The sequence below is a fragment of the Mus pahari genome, chromosome 16 (genome assembly GCF_900095145.1).
Source record: "Mus pahari chromosome 16, PAHARI_EIJ_v1.1, whole genome shotgun sequence".
Lineage (NCBI taxonomy): Eukaryota > Metazoa > Chordata > Mammalia > Rodentia > Muridae > Mus > Mus pahari.
The window spans coordinates 36,140,942-36,167,271 of NC_034605.1; the positions used below are offsets into that span (position 1 = coordinate 36,140,942).

The following is a 26,330-nucleotide window of genomic DNA, read 5'->3' on the forward strand; positions in this document are numbered from 1 at the left end:
CTCGGGAAGGCTCCCTGATTTTGCTGAGGGGTGGCTGTCCAAGCAGAGCCTCACTCACCCTCCTAGGATCTCAGATTTGCTCACGGTGTACAGACTGTCGACTGCAGCATGTTTGGCCAGTACAATCCGATGATCAAATGGGGCGGCAGGAGCAGGGACATCATCTATAAGAAGAGAAGAGAGGGGCTATTCATCAAGAAGTCTACCCTCCTTTCTGCACCAGGCAGCATGTCTCAGAGTAAAAATCTGCTCATGTAAAACTGAAATACAATCGGTTACCTGTCTTACTCCTAATGACACTAGATATAAAATTCCACTTCTTGTATGAATGGACTTTAACTCAAGAATATATTATCTGGTGCCTTTGAAAAGAAATGCCATTCATAGACTTTTTGGGGTCACTTTTAGACAATGCAAAACAGCAAGAAATATGAAGTTCCAAGGCAGTCATATTTCTGGGGCTGGAGCTGATGTTCAGTGACATACTCTCCTAGCATGGACGAGATTCTTGCTCTGATCTCCAGCACTTCAATTATTTTTTCTTGTATGCTTCCAGGCCCGGGACTATTTTTCATTTGACCATGAGAAATTAATTGATCCATCTTTTTGGAAAATGACCCTGTATAATTCATATTTTAATTAAAGCATAGAGGAAAGGGGAGAAACATGAATTATTTCCTTATGTCACTGAAATATTTGATATTGTATATGACTCTTGTAAAATGTCTTAGTCTTTATTTCAGTGGCATTTTAAGTGCAGAGTTGAATTTTTGCTGGCTGAATGGAAATAAAACACCCAATAAAACTATGTAACTTATATTCTACAGCTATCCAAATTTTCCCACTTTCTACCTTCTACCATGTATATTTAAGTGATAGTCCACATCAACATGAATCCTAACATAAATAGCTACTCAATAATATTTCTCCTAACGGTCTCCACATTTTCCCATGACCATTGCTGTTCATGAATTTGCTCATCCCCATTTAATTATTAAAACAGCTACTGCATACATTCAGCAAGGGTATAAAGAGAGGGGAGTGGAAACAGCTATGTTCTTTATTTTATTAACTAATTCATTCATTCAATTTTGTTTTGTCTTTGTCTTTGTTTTTTTGGTTTTTTTTTTGTTTGTTTTTGTTTTGTTTTGTTTTTTAAAGACAGGATTTCTCTGTGTAGCCTTGGATGTCCTGGAACTCAGAAATCCACCTCTGACCCCTGAATGCTGGAATTAAAGGTGTGAGTTACTCAACCAAAGAGGTTCAAGAACCTGACACATATGTGGCAGAGGGCTGTCTTGTTTGGCCTCAGTGGGAGAAAATGCACCTAATCCTGTCAAGACTTGATGCCACAGTGTAAGGGGGGGGGGATATCTGAATAGGGGCACCCTCTCAGAGTCAAAGGAGAATCAAAGGGGGAAGAACTGCAAGGGGAAATGGAAAGGTGGCAGCATTTAGCAGGTAAATAAATAAAATAATTTTAAAAAACAGGTGTGAGTTACTATTGTCTGGCTCCAAAACAACTAAGTTATTTAAACTTGGCATTTATCAATAAGTATTCCCTGAGCACTTATCTTATTCTAAGTATATACTAAATAGTAATATTAAATATGTTTAATAACTTCAGCATTTTTACATTCAGATAACACAAATCTCTTGGAATTTAATTTGATGTAAACATTTACCTCTCATGCCATAAATATACCTGGAAGGATTATGAGAGAATTCTTCAGGAAGCATTCATGCTTCAGATTTAATTCAGGCTGGGAAGACATCTCAGCAGGTAAGAGAGCTTTGTGTGCACGCCTAAAGACCTGAGTTTGGATCCTTAGGATCCAAGTAAAAGCCTAGCAATGTAACCTAATGTTATGGACACAAGCTTCAGTCTCAATGGAATATGGTGGGAAATGAGGACACATGATGCCCTTCTCTGGCCTCTACACTATACAGGTGCACACCCTGAGCACATATATTTATAGGCTATATATATATATATATATATATATCCTAATATTCATGCATACCTAAAATAGATAATAGATGATAGATTGTAGATAGATAGATAGATAGATAGATAGATAGATAGATAGATAGATAGATAGATAGACAGGCAGACAGACAGACAGACAGACAGGACTGTTTCTCTTGCCTATGCAAAGATTGTTTAAGTTAAACATATGTTAAACATAATAATAACATTAATATGGTATATGTCTCCATAAAGCTGTTAGGATAAGAGAAGTTAAGTTTGAATCCTTGCTGGGATTGTTAGGAAGCTTTAAAAGTCCAGAACAAAAGGCATTTCCTACCCAGTGGGACCTCCAGGTCTTGCTCTCTAGAGGTGGTCATTCCATCCTGGAGTTTATTATCCAGGCTTCTGGCTTGTCTGGTTTCCTCTGTCCTAGCCGTGGGCTCTTCCTCTGTTCTCACTACATCTATTCTGCTCTTTTTGTTATCCTCACTCAGGAAGCACTCCTCTGCCACCCTGCGCTTACTGCTGCCAGTAGACTCTGTCTGCTCAGCATTCTGGAAAGTGGATCCTGATGCTGAATTTCCAAGGATTCCTGGTGTAGAAATGGTCTTTAGATTACTGATGCACCTGGAAAATAGAATACATTTGCAGTTTACAAAGACTCAAGGGAAAATGTTCAGATTGTCAAAATGCTTTGGGAACCAACACTTTCTCATGACAGTGTCTGGGGAAGACAATGTGCTCTGTGACATGGAGACAACCAGTCCAGCAGTTGAGGACATCAAATCTAAGTAGATTCAGACACAGAGAGTCTTCCAAGGACCCAACTATGAGCCCTAAAGTGGTCATTTATGAAACTTAATAAAAGAAAAAAAAGTATAGACAAGAAGCAATAACCTCTCAAGATTGACAGCCACGGAAGAGCCATTATTGGTGGAAGAATTATCTTAATTAGCATGTTTGGCAGGTACAGGTCTTTCTGAGCACAACTTGTAGTGATGGACTTCAATAACAATCTGCATTTATTATATTGACAATTAGATTTCTTCAAGTTTAATTTCAAATGCTTTGTACTAAAGTAATAATCATGTCTTAAAGACTTCAGAGGTGCATACTCTTTATTCCAAACACACAGTCATCATATTTAGAGCAGCTAAGTTTAATTGGATACATAAATTCCTGAATTTGTACTTTACACTTCATAATTTTAGTTTTAAGAAAGAAATTTAGTCAATTATCTACTACCTATAATACAAGGGAAGAAACCACCATTGCATGGATTAGGCCAACGCTTTCAGGTTGGGTTGTTAATTTACAGCTCAACATAATCATTTAATTCTTAGCTTTAGAGAGGATATTTTTTTCTTTATTTTTTAAATGGCAGAACATTTTCAACTTGACTTCTAAAGAGTACTTATTGCTGGAGATATTAAAAATGGTGATCTTGGTATTGGTGTTAAGACTTAGAAACAATCAGATTGAGCTCATGGAGGCCCTGAGCAAGGCCCTGAGCTCCATCCCCAATGGAGAGAAGCAAGGAAAGAAGGGAGAAAGGGGCTGAGGGATGGAGAAAGGGAGGAAGGAAAGAAGGGGAGAAAAGAAGGGAGGGGAGGAAGAAGAGAAATAACTGAAAATATTGGCAAGAAGAAAGAGAAATATCAGAATAATAGCAAAATGTAGCCATGAAAAAAAATCAAAGCAATATAGAGTGGGTTCTAAATATTACCCTTAAAACTGTCTTCATTTTTCTTTCAGAATGGCCTCAAATATCACAGCACATAGAGCGGTAAGACATACCAACCGCGGATGTGCATTACTGCAACACTACCTTTCATGGGATGGGCCACCATTCATGTCCTCAGCGTGCTGGCTTTCAGTTGAGTGTTGGTCTAGCACTGCTCCATGTGCAGCTGTTGAAGCTCTGTTCTCAGCTTCTACTCCTCTGGAGTCTTCCTTAGAAGAAATTCCATTGTCCCCTCCATTGTTATCTTCAGTGTCTTGTTTTTCTCCCAGGTTGCTGCTTTCTTGTTTCTCCGGACTTTCTATGCATGGAGCATCTTTTGCACCCGCATTCTCTCTTAGCTCTGTGGAATTCCTCTGAACAAATTCTATCTTGTCTTGCCTTTCCACGTGACATATGACACAATTCCTCTGCACTTCTGAGGCACTGGTTTTCTCTGCATTTTTCTTGTTGAGTTTGATAATCTTTTCTTTCAAGGAAGAGAACTGGTCTTTCTGGTCAGATTTCTCTAGAAGTCACGGAACACAAAACATTTTAACGAAGAATGCACATGGTCACTTTAATTTTGGCTTTATTTAATGGCACCTCTCTCCTGGCCCCCTTTTAACATTAGATTTAAGCTTTCAGAAGCAAAGCATGATAAACTATGCCCAGCTGACTGATAACTGCACGTCAAAATATTTTATTTGTCATGGTTATGGCCAAACCCAGCCAGATAAAGATATTAATAAAACAGCACTCCTTTCTACAGGATTCAGGAATGTGTGATTGCCTCTTAATAAGAGTATAACAGAACTTTCTCCATAACTAATAAATCTCCTAGGATGTTACCTGTGAGGGCTGATGTCCTTCCTCCTTTGACAATTGTCCTTTCGTCAAGTGCACGGTTGGACCACACATTTTCCTCAGCCTGTGGGTGCACAAACAAGCAATTGAGGTTACCAACAGTGTACACACTGCTTAGCTTCAGCACTATCAACACAGGCTATCCAGTTCTTCATGTGAAGAGCATCATAGCACAATGATGTTTAACATTATACCTGGCCTCTCCCAACCAGCACCAGAAGAAATCTGCCTTCCAGAAGTGAGAGCCAAAAGAACGGACTTCTAACAATTAAGATTTAATTTCTTAATTAGTTTTACAGTGCATAATATAGTATTACTGACTATATTTACCTGTTGTGCAAAAATATCTCAACCCTATTCTTATCTATCTTAAATGTTGTTAATTAAATATAATATTAACAAATCAAAATGTCTCCAAAGATTACTAACCTTCCTCAGGGGTAAAGGGAATTTTTTTTTTCCAAGTTGAAACTAATATATTATATAATTCAACCACGGATGGCAAAGGCACAGAAACTGATAGTCATATAAAGTATAAAATAATCTGAATTAATGGAACCCTGTATACAGCAATATCAATGAAAATGAGCTCACTGTTTTCAAAGAAACTGTAACTCTGTCATGGTGTGTAGAAGATAGCTCAGCTTCATTACTTCATTAAAGGGTATGGGTAATGTGTTGGCCACTCTTGACCTCCACTTTAGTTGTCTTGGTTTGGCTCACATATAAATTGAATAAAAATCATAGAATATATGTGAGTGAGTTTTCTAAACTATGAAGACATGAAGACAGTGAGATTCACAACAGTGGGCATCTCCATCCCATAGATGATGCCTTTCTCCCAAGCAGTTAAATGTTCTCACAATCCTAGCTTCCCTGGGTTAGCTTAACAAACCGTTTCACATACCATGTGATGGGTGAACATTAGCCTAATATACACAAGTTCTAAGCTATACATTATAAATTGATAAAAATCATATGAAGCCATAGGAAATCAGTCCCTCCTCTTATATGATTTGCCCTAGGAGTTCTGCAAATATGAAATATCACAAAAGTACAGCAAGTAGGAATTAAGACAAATTGCAAATACTTTTATAATTCAGAAAGCTTCCTTTTTCCAAATGGGCAACTCATAACACAGAGGCACATTTAGTACATTTATAGAAAGCCAGGGTTGGAGATCAAAGCTACAGAAAACCTCTTACTTTTAAGTGCAAATACAGAGATGGCAGGGGAAAAAAGTCAATTTCCTTGGGTGAAGCCAGTTGCTTTTTCTGTATATGGGCACAGAAGTTGGTACTTACATAATACTAGAGTCCCTTGTAACATTTCACCAAACTGTTTTTGATAATCTATTTCCTACTAGATGGTGAGTTTATTACGGGCATAGTGCTCAGACCAGAGACATCACAAAGTGATGATGGTGACAGTGGTGGCAGCAGCAGCAGAGGTGGTGATGTAATGGTGGTAATATAAACGAAGATGATGATGATGCAAGTATGGTCGTGATGATGGTGATAATGATGATGAAGATGGTAATGATAGCTAACAAGTACTGGGAACAGACAGTCTGTGAGAAATTCGTGGATGCACTTTGCATGGTTAACTCACTTGTGATTCTTAGAAACTTCGAGACTATCAACCACATTTTTATAATTAAGTCAGGATTCTAATTCATTTCTCTGTTTGGTCTGTACTATAATGACAGCATATTCTGTACTATTTTTCTGGTATAGAAAGGGATTTTAGTCAACCTATACAGTTAGCATTGTTTGGGGTCTACCACAGAGTAGGCACCATAGAATAAAAAGAGTAACAGTTGGGGCCATAAAATAAAAGCTTTAGCACAGCAAGGAAGATATATGTGTTCATTAGTTAAAAGATTAGAATTAACACGGAAGAGGGGAGAAAGAGATAATTTTAATTCTGAAAAGCCAAATAGAGCAGTTTAACAAATTGTGTAGGTGGCGTTTTATATTTGCCTCTTGACAATTTCTCTTCTGAAATGAATATGTCTGGAGTATTGGTAGGCACCATGCTTTGGGTTTTAACATAAGTGTTACTGTGAGAGCAAAAATTAGCTTAGTAATGATGAAAACCTGGTGTGTTTATTCCAACCCATCAAAATATATACAAGTAAGAGTTTGGCTATATAACTGCAGAACCAGTCAGGCCATGACTATCCGCTGGCAAATGTGAGCATGCTGTGTCCACACTGTTCAGACAGAGTCTGTAAGACACTGTCAGTGCTGAGGGCACAGAAGCCAGTCACCAAGCAGGATGTATTGTAATTATGTATCACAGATGCTTTACCATTTAAATAATGCAAAGCCTCCATTCATTGCCATAGGCTGTTTGTAGTTTCATTTCCCTATGTAATACTGACATCTAGAGGAACTTTGAACTGAAGCATCTCTAATAAGCTGCAGTATCTTTTCCTCTCTGCACCTAGCAACCTAGTGAGCCTTCATTCCAAAGACTTGTCACTTTGCATCTCCTTTCCTCCCTAGGAGTTCCTAAAACAGGACACAGGTCTACAGATACATCTTATTTGTCATCCAGAAATGGCATCTGCTTCCTGTGAACGTAGTAGTCGGGATCAGTGCTGTTAAACCAGACGTTCCTAAAACTGTTCCAATCATCCCGCAGGAGGAAGGACTGTGCTCCTTCACTGGGTTCCCGAGAGGAACAAGAGAGCTCATTTCATTCCAATTCATTTATTCATATATATATATATATATATATATATATATATATATATATATATATATGTGTGTGTGTGTGTGTGTGTGTGTGTGTGTGTGTGAATTTTCACAAGGACACCATTGCCAGTTTCTACCAATTCCTTTTATAGTTCTCTTTAAATTTAGATTTTACGTGTCTTAAAATGTATATTAATAAAATTGGACAAACATAATCTATGAGTTACTATAATAAATGTCTCTAAGAATAAGCATGCCCACATTCATTATCAATGCTTATCACACATGCCACACCATGTCACCTCTACAGTGACAGGGATGTCATTCGCCATAGTAGCCAACCATGGACTCTGGTGAGCACCCACTCCCTGGGCATGAGTTCCTTTTGTCCCGTACCTCAAATCTGCCTTCAGGACCACATTCAAATCCTCTCAGAAGTGAGAGATGACGAAAGGGAAATTAACCCCCAAGGGCAACCTGTGCCCACTCCTTCTTTCATTCCATTCAATTAAAACTACCCCTTTTCTTCCATTAATTTATTTATTCACTTTACATCCCATCACTGCCCCCCTCCTCCCATTGCCCCCACAGTCCCTCTCCTACCCTTCTGCTCTGAGAGAGTGTGCACACACCCAAATCAATTCTAAAATGGATTTAACTTTAACCATTACTGTAAAAGTGGAACTCCACTAGACCTCCGCAATACCACCCTCGGTTTTGTGTTTTGGGGCCACTGTCCTCCAACTGGGATACAGAGTTTTCTATTTTTGTTTCTCTAGCACTTGAATGAGAGATTTAGGGCTCTTAAAAAATGCCCAGGAAAGCGAGGTGCAGTAAGGGAAGAAGCACTTGCAGAAATGGGTCTATCAGTGTGGGAGCGTTCTGCTATTAGGCTGCGTCACGAGAAAGCAAGGCTTCCCTGGGGACCATCTTGGAGCATCCCTGACACTCATATCCATTGCTTTGCTTCAGAACAAAATGTTACATGACAATTATATCCCTGCATTTGGGGATTAGTTGCTTCAGAAAAGACATTTGTAACATCACACATGGAACATGACCAAGACTGTGCCTTGAGTAGTGGCTTTGTATCTTGTTGCTATGGCAATGCCATGGTAAGCAACTTCTGGTCATTTTAACGTAATGTGTAGTAATATAAAAACAAAGTTATAATGATCTAAAATGAGTTTGTTAAATTTTAGTGGGAGAATTGAGAATAAATAATTCCTCAAAATAAAGAGGATAATTTTTAGAAAAACAATAAAAGAACCTACACTTTCCTATTTGAGTATAAAAGATTAATTTTAACATTTTATGTCTATTGTTTGTTTGCAGTGTGTGTGCCACAACGGAGCGTGGAGGTCAGAAGACAGTTGCTGGAGTACAGTTCACGGTGCTCGGTAGAGAGTAACTTTATCTGCTGAGCCATCTCACCAGCCTGATGAAAGATCACTTCTAGAGATCATTTGGAAATAAATCTATTTCTCTTAATCTGAAGATGCCCTCAATTTCCCGGTGCATAAAACAGAGAAACGCCCTGTATCTCTGGTAGACAGGAGGAATTCTCTCTCCCACAGCACAGTCTGCCATCGGGTAAGCTAGGACAGGGTCTCACTGACTGAATCTAGGAAGGAAAGTGTTGGTCTTCACCTCAGAACGGACAGAGGGAGTGGCTCTTCCCTGAGCTGTGGATGGCATCAAGCAGAATCAGTCACCTGAATAAATAACCTGGAAAATGAAAGTCAGTGGGTGTGTCCACAGATCAGGGAACAGTGCTTCGTTCAGAACTATGAACACTGGACTGGATGGGTCTGACGTTAAAGCTGCCAGCTCAGCAAAGTCTAATTCGACCATCTGTCAAATGAAGATATATAAAAATATAATATGGAATTTAAGTTCCAATTTTTGAAAAGAAACTGCATTCTTCAGTCTTCTCCAGCAGAAAAAAAGCCAGCATAGCACAATGTTGGTCCAAACATCTTTGGCTGTTCCTTGGTGACAAAGGTCTTTTCTTTCTTTCTTTCTTTCTTTCTTTCTTTCTTTCTTTCTTTCTTTCTTTCTTTCTTTCTTTCTTTCTTTCTTTCTTTCTTTCTTCCTCTCTCTCTTTCTTTTTGTTTGTTTTTCTTTTATTGAAGGTTAAACCTAGGACCTCATGCATGGTAAACAAGTCCAAAGCCCAGAGCCTGCTTGGATAATGTGTCTGCAGGAGTTTTAAAAGACCAATGGCTGGGGCTGGCCACAGAGGACAAAGTGTGGACCCCCAGTGTCTATCCCACCTTTATTAGCGTACAGGCTACAGATCACAGCTATGAATTTTCCCCTCCATGCTGTTATCCAGCCTATCTCTGGCAATTTTAGAAAGGAAGAAGAAACAGTTTAAAACAAGTAAACTATAAATTTTTACCTAGTGTTTAGTCCCACTGGGTACTTAGTCATACATATCTTATACCAGATTGATGGGCTGGCCCACACTAAGATATATTACAAAAAAGATCCACATTTCTTTCCAAAGATTTACTTATTTTTGCTTTATGTGTATGGGTATTTTAACCTGGGCATATGTGTGTAGTACATGTGTGCCTAGAATCTGAGAAGGCCAGAGTGGGTATTAGATCCTTTGGAAATGGAGTTACATTGTAAGTCTCAGGCAGGTGCTGGGAATTGAACCCAGGGCCTTTGGAAGAGCAGCCAGTTCTCTCACTCACCCACTCATCCCTCATCTCCTCATAGTTCTTTCTACTTCCCTCCTCCCAAATGAGAATTAAAGTGGAAACTTAAGGGTTCTTTGGAGAGTCAGTTGTGTTGGAATTGAAGGAGTTTTTTTCCTGAAGTAGATACAGGCAGACTTGTGAAGGAACATTTCACTGAAGGAGACACAGAAGAGAGGATGTTCTGCTAAAGCAAACATGTGCAAGGACATGTGATGAAGTATACTTTTCTAATGGCACACATGCATTGGTCTGCCTTACATTATGTAGTTGAGCTCCATTTGTTGGAACTCTGTGGAGTTGGGCTGATTGTATGCATGTGCTGAGGCAAGATCCATGTTGAGGCAAGACATGTGGAAGACACATGATGTTTGGAGGGTATGAATAGGACTCAAAGGAGTGACGGAGACAGAGCTTGGCTTGCTGGTATAGCTAGCTGTGTAGCACTTGTCAGTCTCTTGTCTTCACTGATCTTTGCTTCCCCGAGAGAGGCACAGCCAAGAACTTCTGATGTCCCTCCTGGTCCTCCTCCTGGTCCCTCCTGCTGACTTGAGCCAAGGCTGAAACCTGACTGTCTCTGTTAGGTCATGTCACCACCGTTGCTATCCTAACTCAACTGAACTGGACTGCTGGTGTATCCATAAAGTATATGCCAGTGGATCGAGCTGCTACTGCCTGTTAGCCCGTGAGCTGAACTGTCAACAGACAACACAGACAGGAGTTGCTCCAAAGAACCTTTCTAAACAGGTCCACTTCTTCTGTATCCTTTCTTTTCCACTACCTCTGGTGGGTAGTGGGCTACAAGAGAACCAACCTTAAAAATAGGATTTGAAAAATTAAAGTTACAGATAATGCAGTGTCCTTATGTGTTTCCCTCAGATGATAACTTCTGCATGCCACCCCAACTCCACATCTGCCTTCTTTTGCTCCAAAAAATTCTTGGCTCTGGTAGTAGAGGAGGTGGGTCTCAGACCCTGAAGTCCTCTTAACCTCACTCACAGTTGTGTGAATGTATGTACTGCAGCCCTATGAGCCACCAGTTTGTCCTTTGTGTCCCTCAAGCCCATTTTACTTAACAGATGCTCATTCCTTACTCCCATAAAAGCTATGAGCACCTTCAATCTTCCGGGCAGAGTACCTAAAAACCCTGCCCCTTTCTCACCTTGTCCCAGTAATATGTAGGGACCCCAAATCCCCTTTCCAGAGTGACCTATGGGGTACCTAAGGAGAACTATAAAATAAAAAAGCCAATATCCCGAACTGTGCCTCTGGTCCTTTGTCTGAAGACCTCCTGGTTGCTTCACAGCCACAGTGTGAAAAGTAGCCAGGGAAGGGCTGAAGCTGATGGGGAGAAACGTCATCAGACAGGGCACAGATTTATAGATCTTTATATAAAAGTATGTCTGAAAAGCATAAACCATAGTATCCTTTGGTCTCCTTGGGATTCTGTGTCAGGAGAACACTTGAGCATGTCAAAAACCAGCACTGCCACTTTTATGAAATTGTGAATGTGGGCCGGTGTGTGAGAAACAAAATTCAAAGGGAATCCTCATTGCTTTACATGCATTTGGTTAGACCAAGTCTTACATGTAAAATTCTACTACACAAGACTAAATCTTGGAAGATTTGCACATGAAGTTTACAGTGTTTTTTCATCACCCAATAAAAGCTTTTGATTTCTTCCCCTGCAGTTTTAAGATTATTCATTTCACTTGGTGTTCTCAGTGTGCATTTTATTTTAGACTCAATTTTATCCTTCTACCTCCTGTCTCCCACCCCCAAGCATTTGTCCTATCAACTCCCATTCCCCCAGACCAGCTCTCTGTGGTGGCATATGCTGGCAAAGCCTGGGTAGGAACACAGTGTCTTCTAGTAGCAGGAACGTGTCATCCTCTGGATGTTAGGGGCCTCAGAGATCTAAACTTCAACCAAATGGGCAAAATACTTAACCTCTTAATGGCTTGCTAAAAAATGCTACGATATACTACAAAGCAGAATGGCTTTTGGAAGGCTACCATTTTAAAGCAATGAGAAGTTACAAAGCTTTTCAAAATGTTACTAAACTTGGTATATGTAATATAAAGCCTAGATAAGAACTAATGGCTGGGGGTGGGTGTGTGGTAGCTGGTAAGCGGCTCTGCTGGTAAAGCCTAGAGACTTGAACTGTATCCCTGGAATCCACACAGTAGAAGGGGAGAACAGAATCATAGACCATACACAGTTCATAGCCTGCACATAAATAAATAAATAGTTTAAAAGTCTAATTGGTTCTAAACACACTGACTCTTCAGTTGTCTGCAACCTTCTACTCAATGTGGGTCTGTGGACTGGCAGCCATAGCATTACCTGAAACCCTCTTAGAAATGCATAAAGGGCTAGGAGAGCAGCTAAGAGGTACATTGGGTGATTGGCATGCATGCCTCTTGGTCCTGTCACCAGCACAAGGAGGGAAGGGAAGGAGGGAGGGAGGGAAAACAAAGAAACAAAGCGAGCAGAATCCTAGCCCCCACTGCCCAGAACCTGCATTTCAACTAGTCCTCAGATAATTTCTGTGCACATTAAAATTTGAGAACATAGAACTAGTAAATCCATATAATAAACTAGTGTGAATAAATTATACAAATATTGATAATAGCCTTATGAATCATTTTTAATGCTGCCATCATCTTTAAAGATCTCACCAGCTAATCTCTTACATACATGAACTCACAGGAAAAGCAGCAGGAATGGGAAAATGGCTGACAACACTGTGCTGGTCTGTCTGTCTGTCTGCTGGGCTCAGAGAGAGTCACATTTGAGAACCCAACACTGGGAATATCATCAATAAGGTTCTCTGAGTGTCCAGACCCTGACAATGGCCAGGACTCCCAGCAGGAGATGGGAAAGGACAATGTATGGTGGGTATATCATGCTTAGAACTTTCTAGTAATTTGGGGGTATACAGACTGTCAGAATTGGTTCTCAGAGAAAAACAACATTAAGATTGGTGCAGCCATGCAAGAGTGAATTCCAGAGAACTGGGAATATAGTCATTGGGGTATCTGAAGGAGACTGGTCTTGGGATCTCTGTTGGCATTAAAATCCACAGATGTTAAGTTTCTTGCATGAAATGGTGTAGCCCTTATATGGAAACTACACATGTTCCACATGCTTCCAATTATCTATAGCTTTCTGATGCTGTTTAGTGCCATGTAATGATGTGTGAATGAGTGGTTGTTATACTTCACCACTTGTGAAATAATGACAATGTCTGTACATGTTCAAAGCTGATGAAAATTGTCCCCAAAGTCCCCAAAATTTTCAGTTGGTTGAAGCTACAGGTGCAGGAATCCTTGTATGTAGAAAGTTAGTCTGTATGTACTCATTGGTTCCACCAGAGCAAAGAATACAGTTATAATGAAACAAGCTTTTTAAACTTGGATTCTCCTTATAAAAGTGTCTAAAAGTACTTTAATGTAGAGAAAGTTGCCAATCTGTACCTCCATAGAAAACAATAGTCTTCTTAGACTACAAATATTTGTGTCACCACTAACATCTGGAACTCTACTCATACTGTGGTTTTTTAAAAATAATTCACCATTTGGCTACCCTCTCAACAAATGTCTTACTTCTAATGAAAATCAGAACATGAACTGCAAATGTTCATTTGTTATTCACATTTCTGCACTGAACACAACTTCTTCAACATGTAGCTCCGTTAGCACATTAGTGCAGAGAGACATTTCATGAGTGCTTTGGTGAGAAAGAAGAGGTTTCAATTAGTCATGGTCACTGCCACTGTTCAGTTTACTGTAATTATCGAATATTCTTTCCAGAAGGCAAGAGCAAACAGTAGCTATTTTCTTGATAACAGCTGATGAAACTTCTGTATACATTACCTAGCCTAACACTAAATAGGTGTGAAATAAGTGTCTTTATATACTGAAGTCCTTCCCAGCCAGGTATGGACATACTATGCCCACTGTCCCAGTTATCTAGGAGAATGAGGGAGGATCACTTTTGCCCAACAGTTCAGGACTAGCCTAGCTTAGACAACATAGAAAGAGCTGCCTTGGGGAAAATATCATGTGTGTAATTCTACTGTCCCTTCTGTTTTATAAAATCACAGAATGGCTGAGAAATTAGATGAAATCCTGATGCTATCAATGAGCATGTGCTGAAGCCTCTGATACAGTAAAGTTCTCCTCGGGTGCTTTGCCACAGACCTTCCAGGGACTTCCCAATGGAGGGGCTCCTAATTAAGAATGTCTCTGTAATGTATGAAGGAAGCAGTCTATACTTATTTTCTTAGCATCTGTAGTTCATGTCCACTTCTCAAGAGGAAAGAACTCCACTTGGGCGTAAGACTAGGCTCTCACTGCATCAGTGACATTAACCAGAATTCTGCTGCAGACTCAGTCAACGAAGTTTCACAAGTACCTCTATCTCTAAATGTGACTGGAGTACATGAACGCAACATTCCATTTGTTATAAATCCTAGGTTTTATGTTCAAAAGTAGACACTCTGTGTTAGTGTGCATGTAAGCCTTAGGCCGGGCAGAGGCCTTTGAGAGTTACATGTGGTTTCACTCTTTTTTGCAATGGTTTTGTGAGTTAATTTTAGAATATACAAGAGGTGGTGTTTACATATCAGGGCTTAACTTTGCATATTTGCCCCACAGTGAACTCCCCTTTGTCATCTTGACTGTATGAGAGGGAAGAAATGACTTACCTGTGACCAAAATAGAAGGAATTATCCAACAACAAAACCTACATTTACTTTGACACAAGCCCTCCATGTTTGCTCTGACAGCCATGATAATCACCCAGTGCTTAGGGTTCCTGGAAGCTCACAGCTACTGACAAGGGCTGCTGTTCTGGGTTAGTCAGGACTCTGTCCAAGCCCCGTTCTTCTCTTAGCTTGTCACATTGCAGTCCATGTTATCACTACAAGTTCTAGTTCCCATAGGGGAAGTGGGTACTTCCATGCAGAATCCTTATATTGTAGAAAGAGCTGAGTTCATCTTCTGAGCTATATAAATTATCCTGTATGGCTTGTATCATGGGGTTTCTTTCTAACTGAGCAACTCTGGTATGGAACCTTTTAAAACAAAATCTATAAAGTTTAACCTCCATTTGCAAGCCATCCGCTGTTAAAGCAATGTAGTCGTTCTCGTAGAAGATGCTTTGACCACGGCTGCTGTGGTCCGCCTCCTGTTTGTGATACCCATCGTCTCTCCACACTGGCCATCATAACACTCTGACAGTCCTCTCCTTGACTAGTCTTCTTGGCATCTATGAACGGTGAGCACATTTATTCTCACTCCTCCTGGTAAACTCATCCAGCCTTCAAGTCTACACCAATCATTTCAAAATATATCTCTATTCCTCTAAAACAATAATTACTAAATCCTAACATTTAGCTATGCTATAAAGGGTGTGTGTGTGTGTGTGTGTGTGTGTGTGTGTGTGTGTGTTATACATGTGGGTGTGCACACCTGCATGGAGGTCAGGTGATGTCAGCTGTCCTGTTATTTCCACCTGATTCCTTTGACACAGAGTCTTTCAATGAACTTGGAGCTAGGCTGGTGGCCAGCAGTCCCAGCAATGTTCCTTTCTGCACCCCATGCAACACTTATGTGCAGCCACATGAGTGCTGGGAATTTGAACTCAGGTGCTCAGACTTGCCCAGAAAGTACTTTCACCCCCTGAGACATCCCCAAACCCAAAGATTTTGAACTTTATGTACCAAAAACAAAAAAGTCATCTTACATCAATATTTTATTCTCTAAATTGGCTTGTTGCTATAGTTTAGATGTAGAATGTTCTTCACAGGCCATGTACTTGGGGTTTAGTCTTCAACTTGGTGCTTCTGGGAGGCAGTGGAAATTTTAAGAGCCAAGGCTTAGTGACGGGTCTTAGGTCACTGGGGGTATATCCTCAAAGGGATTGAGGGATGTCAGCCCTTTCCTCTGCATAAAATACATTTCATTCCACTACAGGCTCCTTGCCATGATATGTCAGCCTCACTCACATGATCCCCAAAGCAATGGAGTTGCCTGACCATAAATTATAATCCCCCAAACTATGAGCTAAATTAACTCCTCCTTCATTCGTAGAACTATTTGGAGCAGAGTCTGATCTGTGAATAATTTTTACCCTCTAAGAATCCAAGGTCAAGGCTGAAGAGATGTCTCAGTAAAATGTCTGTCATGCAAGCCTGAGGGCTTGAGTTCAGATCTCCAGCAACCATGTAAAGGCCAGACACAGGGGACAGAGACAGGAGACCCTTGGGGCACACTGGCCAACTGAATCATCGAGATTCAGGTTAGTGAGAGGCCCTTCATAAAAAATACTGTAGAAGGTAATCCAGGAAAACCTGATGTCACTGGCCTCTGGCCTTCACAAACGCTCTCTCTCTCTCTCTCTCTCTCTCTCTCTCTCTCTCTCTCTCTCTCTCTCTCTCCCCTCTCTCTCTCTCTCTCCTAATCTTTTGGATGTGTTATTAACCATGACTTCATGATCAGGTGCTTCGATTCCCTGCTACCGTTTCCTGTTACAATGTCTTATTCAGCTCTGTTGCTTTTGGTGCAGTAAAGATGAAATCAAATGTGGACAAGATTGGATCTTAATTTTCCAACTTTGTGTTACTTTGATACAGAAGGACAGCTGTTTAAAACGGTGCCTTACATGAGCTTTTCTGTAGAGAGCTAACCTCGTGAAATCTAGATAACTGCACATGAACAAATTTTAACGGGCAGTACTAGTTGAGAATCCAAGAGGTGTAAAAAATGCTTTGGAAGCAACAGTCGAAACACACGTTTAATATGTAGCATTATATATTAACTGAAAATAACCTTTAAGAATGGCGAAGTTGAATTTTAAAGGCAAAAATTAAAGTATATAATTTTAAAGTAGGTTCTGAGACTCTCATTCCAAACAGCAGCATACAGTAATAAATGTTTCCAGAATAACTAAAGCTCTTTGTTTCAGCCATAGTATCTTTTCACGGCACTGTAGCACTTAGGTTAAAATTTAAAACATGAAGCACAAGTTATATGTAATTCAAGTAGATGCATATCAGAAGATAGACCAGAGTGGGCCATTTGAAGTAGCTTTATCTTTATCTTTTGTTTTAAATGTAGAAGAGGAAGAGTTGATTTATTTAAAGAAATGATCACTGATCACCATGTCTCTACCAGTGTTCTGTAAGCCAACACCCTCAAGCACTGCTCTTTGGGGCTCATGTTCATCAGAGGCCACCAGAGTTCATGGATGATCTCTTTGGAGAATAGGTGGGAAACTAAGCTGGTCCCCTTTAGTCTTTCAACAGCTTCACCAGCTATGTTCACAGGCATCCGTGTACTTTCTATGATAAGCAGGGGTAGTTAGCAAATTCTAGAATGTGGAATGGCTGTGAGAAAGCCTGCCGAGGCCTGTGTGTCAACCTCACACCACTTAAATCCAAGTTGAAAGGCAACAGTAAATCAAAGGACATTGCCAGTGAAATAATCAAAGTGTTGTCAGTGTGGTCCCTGACTACAGCAGTAAACAGTGAATTCACTAATCTATGTCATTGCGTTTCAAGAGGTGATTTTTAAATCACCCCAGTAATGTGCAATGGTTTCCAAACTTATGATGGGACCCTCAGAGATTTAATAAAATGCTTGTTAGACACTGAGACCCTAAGTTCCCTCTTTAGAACAGATCATTAAAAGATGGGGGGAGTAGCCAGAAGTAGTGACCCATGTCTTTAATCCCTGGTCTGCATAATTGAGTTCCACAACTGCCCGACCTGCATAGTAAGACACTGCCTCAAGGAATAAAAGGGATGAGGCTGGGGTAGATGGGGGTGCTGGTGACAAGCTTGCTCAGCAGGTAAAAATGTTTGCTGTAGAACCTGAGTCTGATGTCTGAAACCTACATGGTAAAGGAAGAGAACAAACTTCTACTAGCTGCCCTCTAACCTCTCTCTATATACTGTAGACATGCAATGTGCTCCTCCTTAAAATAAGTAAATACATACATACATACATACATACATACATACATACATAAATTATTTTTAGAAAGTTGAGTATAGTAGTGTGCACTTGTAATCCCAGTGTTGGAAAAACAGAGAAAGAGATCCCAAAGATTGACCTCCAGCCTCTTCATGCACATTTATACACATATGTGCATACAAATTCACATACACATACACATACACATAACACACACACACACACACACACACACACACACACACACACCACACACACACACCAAATTTAAACAAAATAAAATAAAATCAGCCAAATTAAACATGAGTGGATCGCTCGAGAATTTGGTGATTAAGAAGACCCCTTAAGATAGGCCTGACTTCACCAACCTGAACTCATGCCCTGGAGTTTAAACACTGAGGTATAGGCAAGCACTTTCCGTAACACTTATCAGTGTAACTTTGCTCAAGCCTAGAAAGTCCTGAAGAAGGCAGGCTATTCATCTCCATCACGTGTTCACTCCAAGGGATTGTCTCTGTCAAAACCCAAGAGTGGCTTGGAGCTCGATACCAGATGTTGTGTTCTGAATAAACATTGTCCAAATACCCATGTGTAAAAAGTATGGACACCAGCCAATGACACTGGGAGACGGTGGACCCTTCGGAGGTAAAGCCTAGTGCGAGGAAGTTAGGTCATTGTGGCTTTGCCCTTTCTGTTTTGTTTCGTTTTGTATTAGATATTTTCTTTATTTACATTTTAAATGTTACCCCATTTCCTGGTTTCCACCTCTGAAAACCCCCTATCTTCTCCCCCTTCCCCTGCTCACCAACCCACCCACTCCTGCTTCCTGGCCCAGGCATTCCCCTATACTGGGGCATAGAGCCTTCACAGGGCCAAGGGTATCTTCTCCCATTGATGACTAACTAGGCCATCCTCTGCTACATATGTGGCTGAAGCCATGAGCCCCACCATGTGTACTCTTTTGTTGGTGGTTCAGCCCCTGGGAGCTCTGGGGGTACTGGTTAGTTCATATTGTTGTTCCTCCTATGGGGCTGCAAACCCCTTCAGCTCCTTGGGTACTTTCTCTAACTCCTTCATTGGGGACCCTGTGCTCAGTCCAATGAATGGCTGTGAGCATCCACTTCTGTGCTCTTAAAGGAGGTATTAGGACCATAGCCTCCTTTCTATCTTTATTCCTAGTCACTATTAGATGAACAGCTTTTCTAACACATACCTCCTACCTCGATGCTCTGCCTTGCCACAGGCCCAGAGGCAATGGAGCCAACCATGAACTTAAATCTCTGAAGTCATGAATCAAAATAAGCTTTTCCTCCTAATAACCTAATAGCCCCAGAACTTAGTCATAGTATTGGAAAGCTGAATAACACAGGCTCTGATCGCATGCCTGCTGACCAACCACACGCCCTTGAGGAAGTAATGGTCAACATCTGCTTCTATCTGTTGCGTATTTTCATAGAACTATGAGAATAATGCATAGCGACATATATGAAAGTGTTTGTAAAATTAAAAAATAATAATAATAACGAAGTGTTAATTCAGTTTAGACTTCCCTTGACCAGGTATTTTCAAGGTCTACACAAACATAGCAGCACACTGATACTATCCACTGCTAAAATAGAAGGTTCTCCATGTATGAATCTCAGGGTTGGGTCTTTGTCACCTCTGCTGAAATTGGAGGAGTGTCCATGTTTGACCCTTACACATGGAAAAACGCTGTCCCTTTTACATAACAGCCACAGAAAGCTACCCCTAGTAATATGTTAGGCAGCACATTCCCCACCCACGGAGTCAGGACAGGATTTCACAGCCCAGACTCTCCTGGGGAGGTCACCAAGGAACAGCAAGGGCTGGTGGAGCAGCCAGTACCTGTTAAAGGTCACATCCTACTTTTAGCCCTAAGCAAAGGCTGTCAAATGTGTCCTGAAGTGCCATTCAGTGGGGGGATCTGTCTTTAAAGTTCTTCCTCTTCAACGAATAAGTTGTAGCAGCCCCCAACCAAGTCAAGGTGAAGAATGACTTTCTGCTTGTGTGAAAAATAATGCATATTCAACCAAGATGAGATGCAGTCTACAACAGTGGCTACTGTCAAAATTGGGACATTACTAAGGAAGTAGCAAAACTGGACCTTTTTGTGTGCTGTTGATAGGAATGTAAAATGGTACTGTGCTGTGATAAGACACATGGAAGTCCCTTAAAAGAGGGAACCTAACACCTCCATGTGATCCAGCCATGCACTTCTGTGACTTCTGGGTCTATACATACAAGAATGGAAAGCAGGCTATCTTAGAGTTCCACTGCTGTGATAAAGCACCATGATTAAAAGCAAATTAGGAAAGAAAGGGTTTGTTTTGCTTACTCTTTCACATCACAGTCCATCTTCTAAGAAAAACGGGCCAGGAACCTGGATGCAGGAGCTGAAGCAGAAGCCATGGAGGAGTGACGCTTACTGGCTTTCTCCTTATGGCTTCTCAGCCTGCCTCCTTATAGCCCCCAGGACCATTAGCCCAGCAGTGATTCTGCCCATAGTGAGTTGGTCCCTCCCACATCAATCAACATATGCACCATGGGCTTGCCCACAAGCTACTCTGGTGGGAGCATTTTCTCAACTGAGGTTCCCTCTTCCAAAATGACTCTAGATTGAATCAAGTTGACATAAAACTGGCCATCACATGGGGCTAGGTTCACTTTGTTATACGTGGCAGCACTACTCACAACAGCCGAAAGGAGGGACTCAACCATCTAGGGACAGAAAAATGATTTAACAACATGTGGTGAGCACTTACAATAAAATACTCAGCAGCATTAAAAAGGCAGGACATTCTGACATGCTTCTATACAGACAAACCTGGAGAACATTATTCTCAGTGAAATCCATCAATCAGAAAAGATAAATAGTATACGGTTGCACTAATGGGAGAACTTGAAATAGATATATCCATAAGATGAAGAACATAGCAAGGTTTGCCAAAAGCTAGTAAGGTAATGGGTGTTTGATGGCTGTACTTTCAGTCTGTGAGGATAAAGTTCTGGGGATGCTAATGTCAACTTGTCTGGAGAGGGCTGAGATCAAAGAGTGCAACCGTATGAATGCACTTAAAGCTTGAACTGTGCCCTGAAGTATGCTGAAAATGAGAGGGCATGGTGAGTCACACCTGTAATCCCAGCATTTGAGGAACTGAGGTAGCAGTAACATCATGAGTTCAAGGCCAGTCTGGGTTACACAGTAAAACCTTTTGGGGACAAAAACAGACACATTTATTAAAATGGTTGGCACGTGTGCTCTATAATTGGTTAAGAATCTAGGTTCATATCCTGACTTTATCATTTCTTAGTCACACAATCTTGAGCAAGCAATTAAGTCTTTCTTGCCTCAACTTTCTATGCCTGGTGGTTCCATAAATTGCTTAGTGAGTGACTACAGGGGAAGCGCTCAGAACTGGGTTAGCACATGATAAGCGCTGTATTCATCTCGGATGTTACCAACAGTAAGAGACAGGCATCACACCAAAATAGAAGGGATCTCTTCTGCCAGGTTCGTAACTCCTGAGGATTGAAACTGAAATAAGGGTCAGAAGGATGGTAAGGACCACTGGGTGATTGCAAGGTGAAGAAGGAAAGATGGGAGCAGAGGTAGCTCTATGATGTGTAGCCACTGTGAACTTCTGAACCTTCCTTCCAAGAGCAGCATAAGGAAATGAAAAAGAAAGCAACTTTGTTCATATTTTAAAAGTCCAGTGCTAATTCTTGTAAAGTCTGACCCTCCATAAGGCATTTCAGGCTCATGTGTTAAAATTCTCTTTTTATAGTCTTCTTGGTAGACATTCACACCTGATCAAACATCTGTAAATGAGCTAGTATAAAAATTGAAACCCCTGAACTGTAAGGCCAATCCCCAAGCAGACCTCCAGGGCACAGACTGTCTCACACCTCTGAAATCTAATTGACGCCACTGTGAGTGCTTGTGGCCAAGAGAGAGCCTGTGACCTTGTATCTCCCCCAGTACCTACTAAGGGAGATTCAGAGGTGAGGATCTTGCATGTCATATGTTGTCTCCACCCCTAAATTAGGAGTTAGACTACAGTCTTGGGCTATTCAACTTGTAGGTCTTATTGATTGAAGACAGATGTGTTAGATTAAGACAACCTGTTCAAAACAAAAACAAAAACACCATGGGCAGACCTGATTATTAGTCTGCATCTGAAATCCAAAGTGATGTAAAACTTGAAATTTCTGAAATGCCATAGAATACTACAAATAGAAAACAGCACACTCAGCCTCGTATGACATACTAAAACCATAGTATACGCTGACAATCAATGTATATGTGCAAGTTGCATATATATCATGCATAGATTTCATTAGACCTCAGTCCCATCTAAGATATGTCACTATTAAATGCAAATACTTCAAAATATGAAACACTTCCAGCTCAGGCTTAGATTAGGAGCACTCTAGCTTGCATTTAGGTAGCACATTAGCTTGCATTTCTCTTTGGGTGGGAGTGGGGGGTGGGGTGGGGGAAGCAGGGGGGTGGTGGTGGTGCTTGGAGCTGCTAAGGAGCCAAGCAGCTTGCCTGATGAGTAGCTGGGACTCATACCCACATCTTCTGACTTCATATTTAGTGCTCTTCACTGCTACCTTCTGCTGCCTGTTCTGAGAGGTACTGTAAACCCAGTACCCTAAGATGTCTCCCAGAGCCATGGAGTATTGTAGATGTGAGGAGCTTTCGCATCTCCAACCCATGCATCAAGACTCTGCTATGCACATGGGTTTAACTGCATCTCAGCATTTTCTGTCAGTCAGACAAGTCAAAGGCTGCTAGGAATTTTCAATATCCTCTCCCGTCTTCCAACCATACAGATGTCTGTGAAGCTATGTCCTGCAGATTCCATTGCAGATAGGGTAACCAATAAAATAATCATAAAAGAATAAAAATCTTCCATAGAGAACTGTCTGCTCTGTTATCACCTAGTATAGCAACAGGAGCCTGGCCTTGGACCCAAGGGGGGAGAAAAAATCAAAGCTTTGGGCTTTAAACTAACATTCTAACCAGTCCTAGAATTCTTTGTTATGGGGCTTAAATTTTTACAAATTTAATCTGACACAGTCAAGGCTCTGCTAGAAGATGCTTACCATCTTCAGCTGGTACGTGGATGTGTGATTGCTGGGTTATGCCATTGCTTTTATACCTGTGTGGTTAGTAAGGGTCACATTTACTTGAAAGAATAACAAATAAAAGATACACATTTGTCATATTTTAATGTGACAAATAACATTTTAATTTTATTTCAACGTTAAATAACAGAAGCACAGATGTCACTATGAGGGAGTCTTTGAATGTTTCTTCTTACATTAAGAATTGCTGGAGATGGGGGAGGGGTGGCACTATTTGTTGGTCATCTTAACTTTAACAGGGTGGGAAGTCAGTCCCTTATGGTCTCTGGGTGACTTTCTAAGGTCAGTCTCTGGACTCACAATAGGGGGATCTTTCATTCTTCTGACTCCCTCTCACTGCTGTGGTAGACCGAATGAAAATATGGGCTGGCTTTGAGCACAAGACTCCTGGCTTCCCAGGAAAAGCCAGCAGCATTCTTCACAAAAAGACTCTTCAAAGGGCAGGATGTACAGCTAAATCTTGAGCTGCATTCTTGAGTTACATCCACCCACACATGGGGAAAAACATTCCTGTCAGCTTCACACGTACAAAAAGCACAATGAATGTTTATCCAGGACAGAGAAGAATGCAGGAAGAGAAGGGAAGTGGAAAGGAGAGGAGGGGTCCAGCACTAGGAAGACCAATGGGCAGCATGTGGGAAAAGCAAACACTAACCCTGAGACCTGGAAGGCAGTGATGAAATTTGCCTCCATGTGCCCTGACAGTCCAGAAGGAAATAAGAGAGGGTAACAGTGCCCCAGGAAAACTATCAGTTTAAAAGTAATCCAATCTACAGTAACAATATGTCCAACTACAGAGTGGATGGACAGTGTTAATAAGTCAGCATTAACTGGCTAAGAGAACATGCAGCATCTTCCAGCCTTGTGCTACTTGCCTGTGCTTACTGGTTTATTAGCTATAACTGACACCTGACCGTTCACAATTTGTCTTGCCACAGTTTTCATAAGGATAAGCCAAAACAGTTCCCAGATCATATAGATGGGAAGTCTATTAAATATTTATCAAACTGTGGGTGGTGTGTTGAGCATCAACTTCACATCATCAGGCAACATTTGTAATAGGAGGAATTAGCTCATTTTCTACCCACAATTTAATAACTACTGTGTAATAACCACTAGTATTTTCTCTTACCTGCGTTGGCAACCTATTTGCAAGCTTCTCCATTACTTTTGTTTTCAATGTTGGGGATAGAATCCAAGACCTTTCATATATTAGGCAACACATCTTACCAATGACCCACATACACACACCCCCACCCATCCTCATCCACACCTACACCCACATCCTCACCCATTCCTTCACCTACAAGGTTCTTTTAAAACTGAATTCTCTTCTTGTCAAATAAGACAAAGATAAACTTTAACCAAGCCCGTTATCTTTACCTGTAAATGAGCAGTGTCTATGTGAAGTTGTCCTGGGTGATATCAGAGGTCTCACATTAGAGACTTGGGTTGTTGAAAAGCCATTCACTCTCTCCTGAACAAATATTAAGGTCTCAGCGCTGCTAACATGGCACATGCATGTCAGAAGGACTCCTACTTGAAACTCAGCTCTGTAACTTTTCTATCCAGCACTCTTGAGTTATGTCTACACACACATGGGGAAGCTACTCCAGCCAGCTTCACATCCCAGGCTACTACACTGAGTCCATATCAGGGAGCAGGGAGGAAAAAAAGGAAGGGAGAGAAGACAGAAGGGAGGGTGGTGTGGAAGGAAAGAGAGGACCATGCTCTGCTGCTTCCTTGGATGTAACTGAAAGAGCAACAAAGATTTGAGAATGGCAAACACATGCACACAGTCGAAAGAGGTGAGACAGGAGGTAACACTAGTAGAATTTTGGAACTAAACATTACCAAGAAAGCTAAATCTTGAAGAGAGCAGAGAAAAAATTGGGAAGAAATTTTGAGTTCCATTTCAAACATCTGTAAGTCTGCTTCCCAAAGAAATAGCAAAAAAAGACAGCCAGAAACATAAAGTCTCAAGTAATTACAACTCTCTGTCATGTTGCAGGAAGCATATGGAGGTTATAGTCCACTTAAATGAGAAGATTAAACAATCAAACAAACAAAAATCTAAAAAACAAAAGAGAGGCAATCCAACATAGAGAACAGTTTACCCCATAACAGCTGTGCTTTGGGTGCAGTGGGATGAAGTCAAGACCAACTAGAACCGATTTGGAGAATTTTCTCCAAGAACATAAAGTCTGTAGACTATCTAGTACATCTGAATGTGTGTAGAAGTGATTTATATAATTAGTATATAGTTCAGGTATTTTTACTAACAAAAAAAAAGTCTAGATTAAGGCAACCAATAATTCCAGGGGCAGAAGACAGTTTAGCAAGAAATAAAAGTTATTATGATAATGTTCCACCTTGCAATCACTCACGAATAGGATTTTCCAGAAGCACTTAATTCTTATTTAACAAAATTTAGTAATAATTCCATGTTTAGAAAACAGGAAAAAGAAGGACAACCTAATAAGTGTGTGTGTGTGTGTGTGTGTGTGTGTGTGTGTGTGTGTGTGTGTGTGTGTGTAGTGTGTTGGAAGTAGAAGGTGGAAGAGATCTAATTCTTATCTCCTTTTATAAATAAGTCATTAAAAAAACTTAAGTATGAACAGCAAAAGAAACAAATATATAATATTTGGATGTACAGAGTTAAGTACTAAACAAATTAGTCAGTTAAATGAAAATGCCCACCTTTGATGAAGAGGAAATGGGAGAAGGAATATGGATTGCTGTTCTCACAAAAACTTTGCAGAATTTTATGAGTCTTCGGAACACATAAATATATATATATATAATAAATATTTCAAAAATATATATCATATAACAATATTAAAGATTTAATATTATAGTTATAAGTGGATTGTCCTAATTGTAGCCTGGCATTCACTGCTATGTCATCTCAATAAGTAGCGGCTTTCAATAAAATGGAAGCTTTTTGTCTCTGCACTTCTTTAACCTCATTTTATTTTAGATTCATTTTCTTGTCAGTGTATATGTATGCATACTGCTTGTATGCCTGGTATCCATGGAGTGCTGGACTCCCTAGAATTGAAGTTACAAATGTTTCTGGGCCACCATGTGGGTTCTGGGAATCCTAGGTCCTCTGCAAAAACAACAAATCATCCAAACCAATGACCCATCTCTCCAGACCTTTTTCTTAGTTTAAAAAAAGAAGAAAAAAAAAAAAACTTTGTG

The 26,330-nt window shown here is 40.5% G+C and overlaps 1 protein-coding gene across 1 annotated transcript in view; it reads right to left on the bottom strand.

Annotated features, from left to right (window-relative positions):
- Nucleotides 1-26,330, bottom strand: part of Mylk4 (myosin light chain kinase family member 4) — a 68,332-nt gene that overhangs the window by 20,551 nt on the left and 21,451 nt on the right. The window contains exons 2-5 of the mRNA XM_029547290.1: nt 4,545-4,623; nt 3,801-4,221; nt 2,310-2,599; nt 59-164 (exon numbers count right to left, since the gene is read on the bottom strand). Of these exons, the coding sequence (XP_029403150.1) occupies nt 59-164; nt 2,310-2,599; nt 3,801-4,221; nt 4,545-4,623 (896 nt within the window). The remainder of the gene's footprint in view (nt 1-58; nt 165-2,309; nt 2,600-3,800; nt 4,222-4,544; nt 4,624-26,330) is intronic.